The following is an 18,579-nucleotide window of genomic DNA, read 5'->3' on the forward strand; positions in this document are numbered from 1 at the left end:
GAGCAACCTCAGGGTGTCTCGGGATGGGGAGAGAAAGAGAAGCAGTGGAGAGGAATTAGCGTAGCTGCTGTTCATGATATTAACAGCACAAGTTGATAATGTGCATGTGATCAGATGTTCTGGAGCACAAGGTTGTGATGTGATGTGTGTGATGTGTGTTATGTGTAGGCTTTGCTAAAAAGATATGTTTTTAATCTGCACTTAAACTGGGAGAGTGTATCTGAACCCCGAACACTGTCAGGAAGACTATTCCAGAGTTTAGGAGCTAAATGTGAAAATGTTCTACCACCTTTAGTGGACTTTGCTATTCTAGGAACTACTAGAAGTCCAGAGTTTTGAGATCTGAAGGAGCGTGACGGATTGTAGCGTGTTAGCAGACTGGAGAGAAACATGGAGATAAACCATTTAGTGTTTTGTAGGTAAGTAGCAGTAGTTTGTAGTGGATTTGAATCTTAACAGGAAGCCAATGTAGGGACGATAAGATTGGGGTTATATGGTGATATTTTCTCCACCTTGTAAGAACTCTGACTGCTGCATTCTGAACTAACTGAAGCTTGTTTATTAATGATGCAGAACATCCACCTAGTAATGCATTACAGTAGTCCAGTCTGGAGGTCATGAACGCATGGACGAGCTTCTCTGCATCAGATATAGACAACACGTTTCTTAGCTTAGAAATATTTCTAAGGTAAAAGAAGCTGTTTTTGTAACTTGGTTGATGTGATTTTTAAAAGACAAGTTGCTCTGAAATAACTCCCAGATCTTTTTCTGTTGAACTACAGAACTACAGAACATCCGTCTAAATGCAGGTTGAGATGCTGGAGCTTCTGTGTACTGGTTTTTGGGCCTATCTATCTATCTATCTATCTATCTATCTATCTATCTATCTATCTATCTATCTATCTGTCTGTCTGTCTGTCTGTCTGTCTGTCTGTCTGTCTGTCTGTCTGTCTGTCTGTCTGTCTGTCTGTCTGTCTAGTTTTCTGTCTGTCTGTCTGCTCTTTTCTAAGTTCTCTATCTATCTATCTATCTATCTATCTATCTATCTATCTATCTATCTATCTATCTATCTATCTATCTATCTATCTATCTATCTATCTATCTATCTATCTATTCTAATCTATTCTAATCTAATCTAATCTAATCTAATCTAATCTAATCTTGTTTTTATTATGTTCTATGGTCGTGTCATTCACACTGGATATCTCTCCCAGGATATTTTTTGTTTTTCTCACCAGACTGTTGTAAAATTCCCAGGAGTCCAGCAGTTTCTGAAATACTCAAACCGACTCATATTAGATATTAGAATCTGTATCACAGTTACAGTAACAAATATCACATTTTTATTTCATTCTAAATGTTCATTTGAACCTGTACTTGTTCTCTTGATCTGCACCTGCAGGATTGATCAATAACGGTGCATTAAATATACCAGGATTTACTTTTATACCTGCAGTCTTTCACCTGATCTCAGATATCAGTATTCTGGAACTAAATTTATTCAGGTTACTTAATTCTGGCGTAAAAAAAAGTGACGTGTGTCAGAAACGTTCTGTAAGTGTTCTGTTCTGAAGAGATGAATAAATGAATGATATCTGGGTGATTAATAAAAAAAGTCGTGCTGAATAAATCCAAGGTTACAGGCACATCAGGGCATTTAGCAGGGAAAAGATCAGCTGGGGGAAATAGATTACAGAAGCAAAATGCTTTAAACCTTTTATATATTTTGTAATATTTTTGCATGAAATGAAATATACCTGTATTTTTATTCTCAAATGCAGTAATTGTCAAAAAGTTTTAGGTATCAGATTCTACATTTTGGTCACATTTCCACTCGGACCCATTTTCTTTAAAAAAAATAAATAAATAAATAAATAAACTCATTAATTCATTATTAATGCTGTTTGCATTTAATAATTTGCACTTCAGTCGATTGGACAATGTTCTATACCTTAGATCTGATATTCTACTTTGCCTTGTTGCACATTACTGTATAATTGTTATATGATCTTTGTATGGTGACCTGATGGTGATTTTAACCTGAATTTTTTTGTAATTAATTATACGATAATTCGCACTTAGCTGGTTGCTACATCATAACTGCACCGTTTATAGAATATAATATAATATTGTAGGCACGTGCATGAAGTTATTATTACTTGAATTCTCTCTAAATTAAAAGTCACATAGCAGAGGATGGTTTCGATCCATCGACCTCTGGGTTATGGGCCCAGCACGCTTCCGCTGCGCCACTCTGCTTCATGGATGAGTGTATCCTCAAACACTATATAATAATAAAATAATAACTAATTAAATTTTTTATTGTCTTGCATATCCTTCGTTTTGCGCCAACTCAGTTTTTTTCTTATTCACGATTTTAATTAAATCAAGTCGCATCAAATTCTGAGTGCCATTTCTAGATTGCCCACTAGGGGTCACTGTAACACTGGGGGTGAAAAATAAAAGGTGTTGGTCTGTGTTTAAGTTTCATGCAGGGCTTCTAAACTTCTCAAACACACCTGTTTCAGCCTACAGCGATCCTGAGAATCACCGGATCAGTTAGATTAGGTCGTCCTGGAAACAAGTCCTGGCAAATCAATCAGAAATGGCTGATTCACTCATATCCACATGCTGCAAATTCGGTCCATATTGTCCATGCGGTTCTTCTCCAAACTGCTGATTCAAAGTCTGAAGCCTGAATTCTAGATTTTCTCTTCACTCCAACTAAGAAACCCAAACACGGTTCCAGCACGACATTGTTCATTTGCACAAAGCCATAAGTATGAAGATTTGGTTGTTTGTGTTCAGGTTGGAGTGAAAACACTTTCAGTGTCCTGCACAAAGTCCTGAACTCCTCAGACCCACTGACCCAGAACTGAACCTCGGACCTCTGTGATTGACCTCAAGCATTCTCTTGTAGCTGAATGAACACATATGTTTGATGGTCAAATGTTCAGCTTGGACCAATAACACACACACACACACACTTTATTATGAGTTTAAACAAAGTGATCGGCTGGGAAATAATAATAGTGATGAGTCTTTGAGAGCAACTGTGGCCTTCACCAGCAGCGGAGACAAGTTCTGATAATGAACGTAATCACAAAACACAACCTGAGCTGCTTAAGCTTGTAAATCAGGGGTCTCCAATCTTTTCCAGAAAGGGCCAGTGTGGGTGCAGGTTTTCATTACAACCAATCAATGGTCACACCTGATAGTCATTGAAAATGAAGATCATTAGGTTTGAACAGGTAGAATTTGGTGTGGACTCGCTTGGTTGGAATAAAAACCTGCACCCACACTGGCCCTTTCTGGAAAAGATTGGAGACCCCTGTTGTAAATAGACCTTTACCAGCTCTTTAACTATTTTCCAGATCAGTACTGAGTTGAGATCTGCTGATGCAACTGGTCAGGAAGCTGTAGCTCATTGGTTAAGGGTTTGGACTTTGGAGAAAAAAAAAGGTCATGATTTTAAATTCCAGCCCCACCAATGTACCACTGCTGGGTGCTTGATCGAGGGACTTTACCCTCAAATGCTCAGTTGTAAGTTGTTCTGGATAAAAGAACCAAAATTCTATAAATGTTTTCCAGGAAATTCCATAAATTGCAGTATTTTAGAATCGATTCCCATCTAACAGGAAGGCAGGACCGTTTTAGACTTTAGGTCCTAATGTTATTATATCATATCACACCAGGGATCTCCGAATCTTAAAATATCACGTCATATCAATATAGTGGAAAACCGGTGTACGAGATGAATTCGTTCCCAAAAACCGCTCGTGTTCCCATATGCTCGTTAATTTTAACATAAAAATGAATGTAAAAGCAAATCAGTCCGTTCACAGATCTCAGGCGATCGATTATCTCAGCCCTTAAAATGTTTTATGCCTAATTTAACACACAAATAAACAAAGTAATAAATTATAACCAGGGAAATAAATCACTTTGTTAATTATGATTGTACTTACTGTTGAACTTGACGTGCCATAATGCAAAGATCTCGTGTGCGTACACGTGCGTACCACGTTCATGCTTTTCTACAATTTATTTCTTTATTTCAATGCTTATTCTTTTCGCAAACTTCCGTCCAGGCTATCAAGACACTTCTTAGGACCCATGATGCTAAATTTATAGTGAAATAAAACAAAAACACTAAAAACAGACAAGAGAACGACGAGAAAGCACTCAGAACAACGTGAAGCATGGGGGTGGAGGCGGCGAGCAGAACACGTGACTAGAACCAAACGCGTCAAAACAAATGCTCGTCTTGTTTGTAATGAGTAAAAAGTTGTCCGAATAAATAAATAATGAAGTAAAGAACTTTTTCTACTTAGGTACAATAAAGAAGTATTTGTACTTCACTCAATTTCATGCGACTGCATCCAAAGACGTCCTTCATAATTGTGTGCCTTCAGATTTGCGATAACAGTTTGGGAAAGAACCGCATACAGTCGGAAAATTCAAGGGTCCCAATACTTTTGTCCAAATAGTGTTGCTTTAAATTTCCTTTGAAAAATTTCTTTTTTTTTTCTTGGTTAGAAAATAAATCATGCAGACTGAGTTACTAAAAAAAACCTTTATTATGAAATAGTTTGAATGATCATCTGGTTATTTTATTTTGTGGTTTATTACTAAATTGAAACGTCGCATTGCAAATAACATATACGTGTACCGGAATTAAATCACACCAGGCTTCAAGCTTATGGACAGATAGTTTCATCCAAGTAATAATAAAGAAACGGCGATTGGATCACGCAGGTTTCGTGGAAAGGCACTGGTTGACGACCTCGAGCAGATGAGCGTTCTCCAGAGCAGCAGCCACTCGCTCCTTATCACCGAGCTGCTTATTAACTAAGAGGAAACAGGAAGTAAACTTTAAAAAAGCATTAAATCATTCAGCCTGTTAAGAAGTAGCAGCATGATTAGATATCGTATGTGATAAATCGGTAAAGGATCTGCTTTAATTGATTAATATGATTCCATAAAATAGTTTAAAATATACAAAAATATGAAATGATCGAGGCCTAATACCGAGCCTTGTGGATATCAGAGTGAATGAAATTCATTTAATGTAAACTGATAATTCGACAATTACTGCACTGTGATTGTGTTTCGGATCTTCAATGTTATTTATTTTTCAGGGTTCTTCTGAATGTAATGCAGGGTTCTGACTTACCTGCATCTTCTGACGCGTGTGTTCCTGGAGTGATGTGGACGTCAATCTACAGGCACAAATACAAAAACGTGAATACCTTTTACACAACCTTCATCTTTAGAAAAAGAAAAAGAAAAAAAAAACAGGATGTACCTTGAACCTGTCAGGGAGTGCACGCAGGAGCTTGACTTTGATAGACAGGCCTATAAGAGTAGCCATGCTGCAGTGAGGGATGGTTGGTGTGAACTCTACAGACACATTGTTCTCCTGGTCATTCACCTGAAACGAAAAGTTGCAGAAACTGGATTTATACAATGCAATGCTTTTTGAACATTGTGTTCGAAAAAGTCTTCATTTGCTGCTATAATAAGCTTCTGGGAAGATTTTCCACTGGATTTTATGAAGATTTGTGCTCATACAGACACATTAGTAAAGTCAGGTACTGATTTAGGTGAGAAGGTGAGGAGGCCTGGGGTGCAGTCAGCGTTCACATTCATTGTTCAATAGTTCTGGAGCTCTATAGCTGGAGATCTTTCACTCCAACCCATGGATCTTCATGGAGCTGGTTTTATGCACATGGGCATCATCATGCTGGAACAGCTTTTGGGTCTCCTAGTTCAAGTGAAGGGAAAATTTCATGCTCCAGCATCCAAAGACATCTGATAAAATCACGTGGTAACGGTTTGGGAAAGAACCACCTATGGCTGGAAAAGTTCATGCGTCCCAATACTTTTGTGCATGTAGTGTACACTTACTTTCACCCGCACTTCCTCCACAACGTTTAACTCCTCCAGAGACAGAGGGTGTTCCGGGTCACTGATGGACCGAATGTGATGTGAGCACTATGTTAAGGCTTCATATAACATGTGATCTGATCATGAGTTTAAGGTAGAACAACATGGACCAGGAACTCAACATCATGTGATATCCATAACCATAAAGAAGTGCACTTTCGAGAGCACATGGAAATTCTAGCTAGTATCAGTATAGCGTGCAGGTAAAGTGCTTAATGAGTGTAAACAGACAGACGTATAGACGGCAGTACAGACAGATCATCAGACAGACACACTGATAGACAGACAGACAAATATTTACATAAAGACACACAGACAGAAACACACATCTGTATGAAGGCAGAGAGAAATATGTATAAAAGGACAAACAGAGAGACAAATAGACATATTTGTATGTAAATGTAAATGTATGGACAGACATTTTTACACACACCAATCAGGCATAACACTATGACATCATAACATTCTGAGTGGTGAAGTGAAGAACACTGATGATCATCATGGCTCCTGTTAGTGGGTGGATTTATTTATTAGGCAGCAGGTAAATATTTTGTCCTCAAAGTTGATGTTAGAAGCAGGAAAAATGGGCGTAAGGATTTTGACAAATTGAGACGTCTAGACGTCTGGGTCAGAGCGTCTCCAAAACTGCAGCTCTTGTGGGATGTTCCTGGTCTGCAGTGGTCAGAATCTATCAGAAGTGCTCCAAGGAAGGAACAGTGGTGAACCAGCGACAGGGTCGTGGGGGACGAGGCTCATTGATGCACGTGAGGAGCGAAGACTGGACAGTGTGGTCCGATCCAACAGACGAGCTCCTGTAGATCAAACTGCTAAAGAAGTTCATGATGTTGATGATCGATGGGTCAGGAGTGTTTTAGTAGCAAAAATTGACCAACACAATATTAGGCAGATGGTCATAATGTTCTACTGTGTGTATGTGTGTGTGTGTGTGTGTGTGTGTGTGTGTGTGAGAGAGAACAGACCTACAAAACAGCGGGCAGACAAATAGATAGACAAATAAACAAATGTAAATATATATAAACATACACATGTATATATATGTGTGTGTGTGTGTGTGTGTGTGTGTGTGTGTGTGTGTGTGTGTGTGTGTGTGTGTTTACAATAAAATTAGAAACAGTTTGCATGGCATTTTTGGTTTTTAGAAAATAAAAGGATATCGAAGATCTCTCGGTCATCGATGGGATCAGGAACACCTTCATCTTCCTCACTGGCAGTCAGGAGTCTTTCTCCACTCCTCTGAAAGATAAAAGGGTTTGCATTTTCCAGTCGGGTTCCTCCAGACATCCTCCTGCTCCTCACACTGACCTCAACAAGTTCTCAGTAATCACATGCACGTCTGCACGCAATCAATTATTTTTAAATAAATATAAACACAGATCAATTAAATTACACGCGACACTTGTGCATGATGTTTAAGAAGTAAACAAACGCACACAGAAAACTGTCCGTTCTGACTACACGCCCCGAGAAGTCAACTTCCGGGTACCGGAAATAGTCGCTTTCTACAATAAAAGTCTCAACAGAATAACGAATAGTTTTATAGCTCATTAAAGCAATGCAACTAAAGGGAATAAATTAATATATATTTTTACAAAATGTAATCATATACACTCTACTATTTGGACAAAAGACACCTGACTTTTCCACCCCTATGGTTCCTCCCCAAACTGTGTACACACACAATTATACAGATGCTGAAGCATGAAATTTTCCCTTCATTTGAATTAGGAGACCCAAACCTGAAAAGGTTCAATGCTTCTCCACCATATTGGCATCACATTTTACATTTAGTTCCAATTTGCTCTTATAATTCCCTTTCACTAGATTATGGATTGTGTTTGTGGGCATTTGTGTTCATCAGCCACAAGAGTGTTCGCTTTATAGCAGGCCACTTAGTATCTTCATGGAGCTGAGAACAACAGTGATAACAATTTGAAAAAGAACCACATATGGTAGGAAAGGTCAGGTGTCCCAATACTTTTGTCCATATATTGTATAGATGACTAAGCTTTTTTTTTTTTTTTTTTTTTTTTTTTTTTTTTTTTAATCAGTGTTGACCAGTGTTTTGAACTCAAATCTCTATATCCTGATTGATTACAGTAAATGGCCTGACACACAATGATTAATTGTTGTCCTGGTTAAATAATTTATGAACACTTAACTAAGAAAGATTAATTGTCATTCATGTGGCTGTATAAGCTTCGCCAAGATGATTAATTATTAACATTAAATTGTACTTCATGGCGCTGTTTTGTCCAAAGCCACACTCACTTATTGCACACAAGGACTCGGGACCGGTATCTCACACCTTCCACATTGTGAAGTGTGTTCTGTATTAATCTTATCACAGATAGTTGGGGTATGTTGCTGAAATAAATGAATCACTGTTTAATGTAATGATCCACCCGTAACCAATCTCACATGGCTTTTTGAAAGACACCTTTTTCATATTTCAAGTGCGCACAATGATGTGTAGCACGAAACATCATACAAAAAAAACCACGAGGTCAAAATGTTCCCTGCTTCTTAAAGCAACAGGGAATTTTATATTATACATGGTTCTATATGGGATTGTTTACTGGCTGATCAGATTTATAGCATTTTCTAGTTAATAAAACACGTGAAGATCCGTGTACAAACCACACGTGTAAATTGTATTAAGGATGTGAATAAATAAATGAATCAGCTACATGAGGAGGCCCTCAAGGTCATTTGGGTCATTTAAGGTTCTAGACTTTAGATAGATAGATAGATAGATAGATAGATAGATAGATAGATAGATAGATAGATAGATAGATAGATAGATAGATAGATAGATAGATAGATAAATGAAGAACTTATGAAAGTACAGATAGATGGACAGCAGATGTTACTGTTTTTTTACAGGAAATAAGAATTATAAATCATAGGACCTCCATATTTAGTCATCTGTACTTTTTATGAATATACGGCAGGAATGCACATAAATATCAGTCTATGAACTATGTAAACTACTTAGAGTTATTGTCCACATATCTCTAACATTGCAATCAGTTACGGTTAAGGTTAAGGTGAGGGTATTTGCTAATTATACATTTCTTTGCAAATGATGGAATCGTCGCAATGCATTCAAATGCTATGGATCATTATTAGCATCGTTACAATATAAAAATATGCGTACATTATTCAAAACTGAATCATTCACGCTTTTCCACTCGACCGTTGTTTGTCATGTGGTTAAAAGGGAAGAAATTCAGCAGAGAAGCACAGACAAGTGCAAAGGTGTGGCAGAACTTCATCTGATCCTATCTGTAGGCCGGTCTGATATCAGGAGATGTGGGTGTTACTGTACATGTGCCACCCACGTCGATAAAGGTGGAAAAATAGCAATACTTGGAGGAAGGGCTGAAAGTCTGTTATGAATTATTGACACAAGGAGCACTGATATGAACCAAGTGTGCAGAGTTTCTCACCTTAATGCAGACTTGTTTTTATTACAGTATAACATGATTAACTACTTTTCTGTTGTTATTGGGCCTCCACCCTGTTTCTCTGATCCCATAAATACCCAAATCACAGCTCAGTTCAGGGGAACATATGTGACAGGTAAGTCACATGCAGACATATTTATTATGAGAACTTTTCAAATTGCAACACTGGATATTATTTTTGTTTAATTAATTGTTCAAGTTTGGATCAATCTTTTTTTTTTTTGTTATTACTAGTACTAGATTTTAGCAAAAGGATTTTATCTAAAATAAATATTGCATGTGATTCTATATATATATATATATATTCTTTTTTCTTTTTAATTTTTTTTAAACGTATACATAAAGATTTGAATTATATTAACAGATAAAATATATAGTAATATAGTTTTATATATATATAATAGTTTTGACAGTACAAATAATTAGGATTTTAAACATTTATATTATTTTAATATAAATGATTTCAACTATTAATAGTTCATAGTAAGTAAATTAATGTGTAACCAGTATTTTTCATATTTCTTTAATTATTAATATTAAAAAATATAAATAGTTATTATTACAAATTAATTTCATTACTATTAATTATTCATGATAATTGCTTTGTTAATATAATTGAAATGTTAATATAACAAAAACCTCTACATTAACATTTTAATAATATTAACTTATAATATATAAATTATTTATAAATAATTAATGCTAATGATTTCAGTTTTCAGTAATTCATAGTAATTAAATTTTAATATATTTGTAATAATTATTAATTATTAATTGAAAATATGAATAGTAATTATTACACATTAGTTTCAATACTATCAATTATTTATAATTACTATATATTTTTTAGTTTTTTTTATTATTTAACTGTTTATGTAAAAGCTTTTTTGTATTAACATTTGAACAATATTAACAAATGCAAATATATAGTAATTAAATTCATGATTTAATTAATTTATTAATAGTAATTAAATGTATTTGTAATAATTATTATTCATATTTTCCATATTAATAATGAATATGGTCAGTCATAATTATTAATAATTTCTATATATTTTGTTTGTTAATATTGTTTAAATTTAATATAAAAAAGCTTTTACCCCACAGTCACATTAACTTTTACATATTTTCTGATTTGACATATTCCTCAGATCTGAATGTCTTTAAAACTATTTTCTATTAGGATATTATACTGTATATTATATGATCATGATCATTAAAAAAAAAGGATAAGGGTTGCTAAGTTAATTTATCAGTGAACTATTGAATATATTTGATGCAGGTCCTTGAGGTTTATCAAAAAAGGAGAAAGAAATTGCACAATTTTGGACAGTACTTGGTCTGTTCTTTATAACGACTGTCACGTCTTGTGTCTCAGGTTAGTGTTTAATGAAGAAAACCAAGATGTTGAGTTATTTGTCATGTTCTTTCTACTCCATTACATTTTTACTTCTTATTTCTTCTTATTCTTTTATTCTTAACATTGTCCAAACACTGTACACTACTCTAAGTTCATCTCAGGGTATCTCGGTGTGTCTGCTAATACTGTCTGTCTGTGCCATTCAGGTTTGGTGGTGGTCACTTCCTGTGATGCGTGCCACAAGCATGCCTCTTGTGCAACTGTGCTGAAAGAATCTCCATCTCAGGCTGATATTGATCCCGTCCCATCCACATTCACCTGCTCCTGCGCTGAAGGTTTCACAGGCAACGGGGTCAAATGTTATAACGTCTCGTTATGTAGCTCTCCTGGTGCGTCCTGCTGCACCGATGGCTACCGCTGGTCTGAACATGGCTGTGTTGATATTGATGAGTGCTCGAGTAAGAAGAGTCCCTGCACTGCTCCTCTACAGTGTAAAAATACACCCGGGTCTTTTTCCTGCCTGCCCTCAGTCACTGAGACTCAAGATAATACACTGAATGTTGAGTTTGCCTCTAACCAGGTGAGATGTGGGGACAAGGTGTGCAGCTCAGGCCAGGACTGCATCAGTATAGACGGAGGCCAACGCTGTGCCGATCCCTGCCAGCACTACACTATTCTGGATGACTCGTGGCGCTCGACTGACATAAACACAACCGGTACAGTGCACTGCGATGTCGGCATCAACTGGCAAGGTTGGTACAGGATGTACTTGGGTAATGCCAGTGTCCAGATGCCTGAGAGGTGCCCCCAACCCAACACATGAGGAACGAATTCCCCTATCTGGCTCAAGTCTCCGCCTCCAACACAGAAAGAAGGTGTGGTGCAGGCCAATGTGTGTGCAAGCTGGTTAGCAGGCTGCTGTAATTTTGAGTTTTCGATCGGGGTTAAATCCTGCCCCGGAAACTTCTACGTCTACAATTTTGTCTCGCCACCTTTGTGCTTCTTGGCGTACGCAGCAGGTGAGCTATTTGATATACTTCAAAGGGTTTAAGTTCTCTGATCACTTCTTAGATGTGTTTATTCTTTGAACTAAGATGAGGTATTGGATAAGAGGTTGGATTCTGATCAAAAGGCATTGGGTTAAAACCCCATCATCACTAAGCTGCTACTGCTAGGTTCTTTAGCAAGGCCCTAAACCCTCAGTTGCTCATATGCATAACACTAAATGTAAATCCCTTTGATTCCTTTGCACCACCAATTTAGATTTTATTATAATTGATATATGAATGACCAATAAATATCACTTTCAACTTAATTATTTAATTCAAGTTTATTTCTATAACACTTTTCACAGTAGACATCATCTCAAAGCAGCTTTATAGCACATAAGAATTTCAGAACAAAAATGTAAATAAGTGAACTATGTGTATTTTTCCTGGATGAGCAAACCTGGGCGACTGTGGAACAGAAAAACTATCTTAGCTGGTATTATTAAGAAACCTGGAGAGGAACCAGATATAAAAGGGAACCCATGCTCATTTGTGTGACACCAAGGATGTCTTTATATATCATTAAAAAAATATCAGAAATATCTAATATAGTCAAATACAATCAGCTGGATTTGTGGAACCAGAAGCCCCTGACCAATACATTTGCTCAACACCTGAGTTCATTATAGATTCAACACCAACTCCTCCATTCCAGAACTTCAAAATGTTTAATGATGGAGAAACAGCATTGACATTTGGACTACACAAACAAAATCGTCTTCATAATGACTTTAGGATTTTCTAGAATTTTCTTAATAGGATTATACACTGATTCGTCATAACATTATGACCCCCTGCCAACAGTCGTGACCCATGGAGCATCAACAACACGAACTTCTTTAGCAGTTTGAGCTACAGGAGCTCGTCTGATGGATCGGACCACACGGACCAGCCTTCACTCCTCATGTGCATCAATGATCCTCGTCCCCCACGACCCTGTCGCCAGTTCACCACTGTTCCTTCCTTGGAGCACTTTTGATAGATTCTGACCACTGCAGACCAGGAACATCCCACAAGAGCTGCAGTTTTGGAGACGCTCTGACCCAGACGTCTAGACGTCACAATTTGTCAAACTCTTAAAATCCTTACGCCCATTTTTTCTGCTTCTAACATCAACTATGAGGATAAAATATTCACCTGCTGCCTAATAAATAAATCCACTCACTAACAGGAGCCATGATGAAGATCATCAGTGTTCTTCACTTCACCACTCAGAATGTTATGCCTGATTTATTGCTCACTTACTTACTTAATAAATGTCTTAATCTTTTATTAGATGCCAACTCAGAAGTGTGTGGTACCTGCAGGAAGGGAGAGGCCTGTGTCAGTGCTGACAAGATCACCTGGACGTGCAAGGCTCAAGGTGACACCTTATCATCTTATGTGATACGACATTCCATTATACATATATCCAGGGACACTTTTAGTCTTTAGCGAATGGAAAACTAGTGAAAAACTAAATACTGTATACCAGCTGGCAATAATCCAGAATTAGACTCAAAAAGATTGTTTAAACAGGTATGAATATCTTTGACAAAAGCTACAGTGAGTATGAAGGACAAGAGATATCAGTCTTCACTTACTTAACACACAAAGAGGAACAATCCTTACATGGACCTCAAAAAGTCACCTATGTGTTGCATGTTGTTCCAATAAGACCAGCAGTAACACGAAGAAATGGAAGGTCTTCATTTGCAAAGAATGCTTAGGTGATGCTCTGGTGATGCTCATTTTCATTCCTCCATCCATACATGAGAAGAGCCCGAGAAGAGCCTTGATGCATGTCCTTCTTGGTCCCTGAACATGGTTCAGAGCAGGTCATGATTGTAGGTAAATGTAGACAAGTTGCAGTGCTTGAAACTGATTTAAGAACATTTGGGGATATTAAATAAAGGTATGTATACTGTGTATATTTCTGTTCTTTAGTTTAGATTATCCTGTCCTCTGTCCTCTGCAGCTGCTTCTTTTAACCCAGACACTTGCATGTTTTCCCCTTTCCACATCCATAAAACTCCTCCTTGGCCTTCCTGTCTGTTTTTTCCTCCATCCTCAGCATCCTTCTATCTAATGTCCCTTCTCTGCACATGATCAACCCATCTCTCACCTTCTCTCCAAAACGTCCTACCTGCACAGCCCCCCTAATAAACTCATTTCCAATCCTGTCCATCCTGGTCATCTGCAGCTCCAGAACCAGTACGTCTTGTTGGTGGTAGTAACAGATGTGAGGGCAGAGTGGAGCTGTACCATAATGGCCAGTGGGGCACGGTGTGTGACGATGGCTGGAACATGAAGAACGCAGAGGTGGTGTGTAGGCAGGTGGGTTGTGGGAGGGCCATTTCCGCACCCGCAAATGCATTCTTCGGTCCTGGGACCGGTCCGATCTGGCTGGATAACACTGACTGCACAGGCAACGAGCACTTCCTGGTAGACTGCAGACACAATGGCTTTGAGAATCACAACTGTGGCCATCATGAGGATGCTGGAGTGGTCTGTGAAAGTAATTAATCTTTGTGTGGGATTTTATTTTCTTACATGATTCAGTGAGGGGGAAATGGGTGTAAAGGTGATAAAAATGCCAATTACTTACCTGTTTCTCTCAGACATACTCCCTGAGCTAGTGTGTAACAAGACAGCAATGTTGCTGGGGGTTCCAGACAACTTCGGAGTATCCCAATCTCTCAACCTCTTATCAGGACACCTGGCAGACCCGAGCTGTACGGCCGGGCATGAGGTCAACGGCACCGTGTGGTACGAGGTGCAAAGCCAAGAGGGCGTGTGTGGAAATGTACTGAGGGTAAGAACAAGTGTCATGCTGGAAGAAGTTTCTCCCAAGTAAAAGGCAAATTCCTTAGAGAAAACATGCTACACATCTGTGTGCCTCCAGTGTGGGAAAGAAGCACATATATGACTGGAAAAAAGTCGTGTCACTGTACTTTTGGCCAGGCAGTGTGTAAAATAATTTATGCAGGACTTTAATTTTGAGAAAATAACTCAGTACTGTTCACATTTGACTCCTAGACATCATATAGGTTGATTGATTTTAAATGACATATAAACCACACAACTATGCCTTATAGGGAAACTGAGAAAAAGAAGCAAAAATACAATTACCATTGCAGAGGGCAAAAACGAATGGAAGGAAAGAACAGTATAGCGGATTAACACTCAGGAATAAAAAAATGTGCGTTCCAAGCCATGCAAGGTTTCTCTTTTCATATCATTTGTCTACATTAACAGTAAACGTATCTGTTTTTTAAACGTGATTGACTACAGCTTTATTATACTAAGCTTTTTTTCAATGTTTGCATATTTAATTTATGCATATATCATTTAAATATTATTCAAAATCAAATTCAGTATATATTCTAGATGTTAATATCTTCACAGCGGAACAAAATGTCTGTGTATTTTTTCAACAAAAAAATTGTCAAAACAATGATGATTTATATACATTTTTTTAAGGATGGTTAACCCCCGAATGTGCTCCTAAACAAGCAGCCACTATAAGTTTGAAATTGTCAAAATTAAAGATAGTTGTCAATATGTGGCTTTTAGATTTTTTTAAGTACACTTTTATACGGAAATACCCTAAATTAGATTTTTTTTTTGTATGTTATAATTAGCAAAAAATAAATTTTTATTATCCGATCAATTAATTAATTGAAAAATAATCAGCCGATTATATGCATAGCCTACATATATATATATATATGAGGTGGCATCAAAAAGTTTGAAAACTCGCTCTGTTTACAAGAAAGTACTTTATTTATCTACATTTCCACCCCTTTTAAATAGTCCCCTTGCACAGTAATACAGCTCCTCAGCTTTCTTCTGGAACGTGTCCTGAATGTCCTCTTTCTGGAAGTGTGTTGAGCTCCTTCGGCAATTTGCGATGGGATCTTCGCGATAGTAAAAAAATGCCGACCATCTTTGAGCAGGCGGCGAAGTCCGCAGGAGCCAAATCTGCTGAGTAGTGTGTGTTCTGAAGTAAGATCATGTGGATTGTTTTCCGATGATCATCATTTTCAATTTTACGCAGAATTTCACGTTTGCTCTTTGTTTTAACTTGCTGTGGGTGATGATATCACAGACGTGGAAACGCACCAGTTACACCATTAGTTTAGAAACGGTTTGATACCACCTCGTATATAATGTGATGTGATTCTGATGAATATTAGATAGTGACCAGACCTGACAAGGACATTTTTGAATATTATATGGAGAAATGTGCTCAAATACCATGTGATTATATTTTCTGTGTTTTTTTGTGCCACAGACAAACAGTACCCAGGCGATCTTCTCCAACATTTTATATCTCTACCCTGTAAACATGTCTACTTTCTCTCTGCCTACGGCTTTGCCTTTCACCTGCGTTTACCCTCTGGAGTCTCTGACAAGCCTGGATTTTTCACTGAAACCTTTTCTTCCGTACGTACGCCTCACACCACCAATTACACCTACAATGTTTACTGTTTAAGGAAAGGTTTATTATTTATGCCATGGCAGGACGCAGGATTCTGGCCTGGTCGGTGTCGGCCCTGGTGTCGGTGCCTCCATGGTACTGTTCCACGATGCCAACTTCTCATCGCCGTACCCACCCGGGCCTGTTACGCTCCCCGTCGGCACGCCGCTCTACGTGGGTTTGAACGTGCAGGAGGTGGAGTCCACTCGCTTCACTGTGGTTATTGAGGAGTGCTATATTACAGACACACCACATGCTAACAACACTGAGAGATATTATCTTATTCAAAACCGGTAAGTTATCTATCCTGTTTAAACCAACAAAAAAACTCATTCATAAATAAATATGTATAAATCTTGTAACTGAGACAGACACTGAGAACCCTGCTCTCCACAACACACCAGGAAGTCATTGTAACATCTTCCCAGAAGAGTGGAAATTATTATGAAGGCAAATCTATCTATTTTATTGACTGTAGGTTTTCTTTCTCGCAGGTGTTCCAGCAACCCACGTGATGTGATCGTGAACGTGAACGGTGTGTCTCAGAGCGCACGCTTCACCGCTCTGCTCTTCCTGTACCAGGGCAACTACAATCAGATGTTCCTGCAGTGTCACTTCACCCTGTGTGACAGAACGACGGACTCCTGCTCTGCGGTGCGTGTGATTATGGCGTTAATAACACGTCAACGCCAATTCCTCATTTAAAACAGCACTCATTTTATTAACGTGCAATTATTGCAGCGAGCGTTTCTGTTTGACTTCTTTTTGTGATCCGCATATTTGATTTGACACGTTTTACGCTGGATGCCCGTCCTAACACAACCCACTTATTTATCCGGGCTTAGGACTGGTCTTAAATATAAATATAAAATAAATATAAAAGAGGCAAAATCAAAAACTTCAACGCAACACACACTTATTCACCGCATCTTCTCTTTACTCAGATATAAAAAAAAAACTAACAATCACTAAATCTTTGTTTTATTGATGTGCCAAGTCTCAAATCAAGCACAAAAAAAATTCGCCATGTTTCACACAGCTGGTAATAACCCTCTGGGTTTGTGGCATTTTTTCCTGAAAAACGCAGAAACAAACTTTAATGAATCTTTTTTGATCGTACAGAAAAGAGCATTTGAATCCGTATACTACTTTTCTTTGTATACACAAGGGTCTACTTTTATGTGTGTACACTCATAACACCAACAAAACAATGTGCTTTTGTAAAATACAGTAAACCGACAGGGGGCGCTCTCTGCCATGTCATCTCTCTTCACAGACACATCAATAAAACAACCTGAATCTCAGTGAATATTTACCTCACAGACATAATAAATATATGTGTAAAAAACTCGACATGTCTTTTACATAAACCACGAATACAAATATTCTCTGATTATCAAATCCGTATGAAAGTTAGAGGAGGTACAGTTTTTCTGGTATCACATCATTAAGCATCCGTGTGGAAACAAATGTTCCGTTTGGTGTCCTGCCGATTTCCGTCATTTAAAACACCATAATTAAAACATTTACGAGAGCATTTTGTCTTTATGTTGAGTTCGGTTTCACTAATAATAAACATGCATCCTATTAAGGGCCTTGCTCAAGGGCCCAACAGTGCCACTTTGGTCATGCTGGGATTTTAATTCACACCTTCTGATCAGAAGACCAACATCTAAACCATCTAAACCACTGAGTTTCCTCTTCCACATCACTGAGGGATATATTTATCAATTTAAAATGTGAGTGTAAAGCTGCTTTATAAAAAGGTCTATTGTAAAAATCGCAGTAAAAATCCAACTAAATTGATTTGAATTTAATCAGATAGACATTAATCATGGACATCATGAGTTCACGCGTTCACATACATGAATACATTCTTTAGTATCGGAAACTGGAGTAAATCTGCTCTATTGAAAGATAAAAGGTTTTTTTTGTCGTTTTAAAACCTCACTTTGTGCTGCTCTGTGCTTCCTCAGAGATGTCAGACCAGAACCACTCGCTCCGTCTCCAACCACAAATCCCTCATCATCGGCCCAATTACCTGTAAGTTACACAAAGTAACACAATGACGCTTTAATCTTTAGGATATTTTGGATTATTCTGCATTCTGAAGTCTTCATCTGGAGCTGGAGTGAAGTATTAATTCATCTTATTGATTTATTTTTAGGGAACAAAGGAGGAGAGTGATGTTGATCTACACTGGACCACAATATTCATCTTAAATAAAAGTTTAAAAAATACTGTTCGATTATCTGAATTCCATTTTTCTTA

At 37.6% G+C, this 18,579-nt stretch overlaps 1 protein-coding gene, 1 long non-coding RNA gene and 1 pseudogene across 3 annotated transcripts; 2 read left to right on the forward strand and 1 right to left on the reverse strand.

The window, feature by feature from the left end:
• Window positions 1–4,561: 4,561 nt before the first annotated feature.
• Window positions 4,562–7,257, reverse strand: ciao2b (cytosolic iron-sulfur assembly component 2B). The gene is made up of 5 exons (XM_083550284.1): window positions 7,123–7,257; window positions 5,911–5,988; window positions 5,309–5,434; window positions 5,177–5,222; window positions 4,562–4,851 (listed from the first exon to the last, which is right to left on the reverse strand). The coding sequence occupies exons 1-5, from the start codon at window positions 7,249–7,251 to the stop codon at window positions 4,751–4,753; spliced, it is 480 nt and encodes a 159-aa protein (XP_083406410.1). The 5' UTR covers window positions 7,252–7,257; the 3' UTR covers window positions 4,562–4,750.
• Window positions 5,861–7,309, forward strand: LOC310731004. Its single transcript, XR_014535045.1, has 2 exons — window positions 5,861–5,985; window positions 7,120–7,309. It is a non-coding gene; the product is annotated as an uncharacterized lncRNA (long non-coding RNA).
• Window positions 7,310–9,452: 2,143 nt separating this feature from the next.
• LOC310731159 (pancreatic secretory granule membrane major glycoprotein GP2-like) lies at window positions 9,453–18,531 on the forward strand (annotated as a pseudogene). The gene is made up of 10 exons (XR_014538399.1): window positions 9,453–9,552; window positions 11,004–11,816; window positions 13,123–13,209; window positions 14,029–14,343; window positions 14,447–14,640; window positions 16,123–16,274; window positions 16,353–16,601; window positions 16,803–16,962; window positions 18,285–18,351; window positions 18,476–18,531. The product of XR_014538399.1 is annotated as a pancreatic secretory granule membrane major glycoprotein GP2-like (transcript).
• The last annotated feature ends 48 nt before the right edge of the window (window positions 18,532–18,579 follow it).

The sequence above is a fragment of the Silurus aristotelis genome (assembly GCF_946808225.1).
Source record: "Silurus aristotelis genome assembly, chromosome: 9".
In the NCBI taxonomy this organism is placed as follows: domain Eukaryota; kingdom Metazoa; phylum Chordata; class Actinopteri; order Siluriformes; family Siluridae; genus Silurus; species Silurus aristotelis.

Coding starts and splice junctions, on each gene's coding strand:
- ciao2b (XM_083550284.1), bottom strand. CDS start 7,251: ATGTCTGGAGGAACCCGACTGGAAAATGCAAACCCTTTTATCTTTCAG. Junction 5,989..7,122: donor ATGACCGAGAGATCTTCGAT/ATCCTTTTATTT, acceptor TAGTGCTCACAT/CACATTCGGTCCATCAGTGA. Junction 4,852..5,176: donor ACACGCGTCAGAAGATGCAG/GTAAGTCAGAAC, acceptor GTTTCCTCTTAG/TTAATAAGCAGCTCGGTGAT.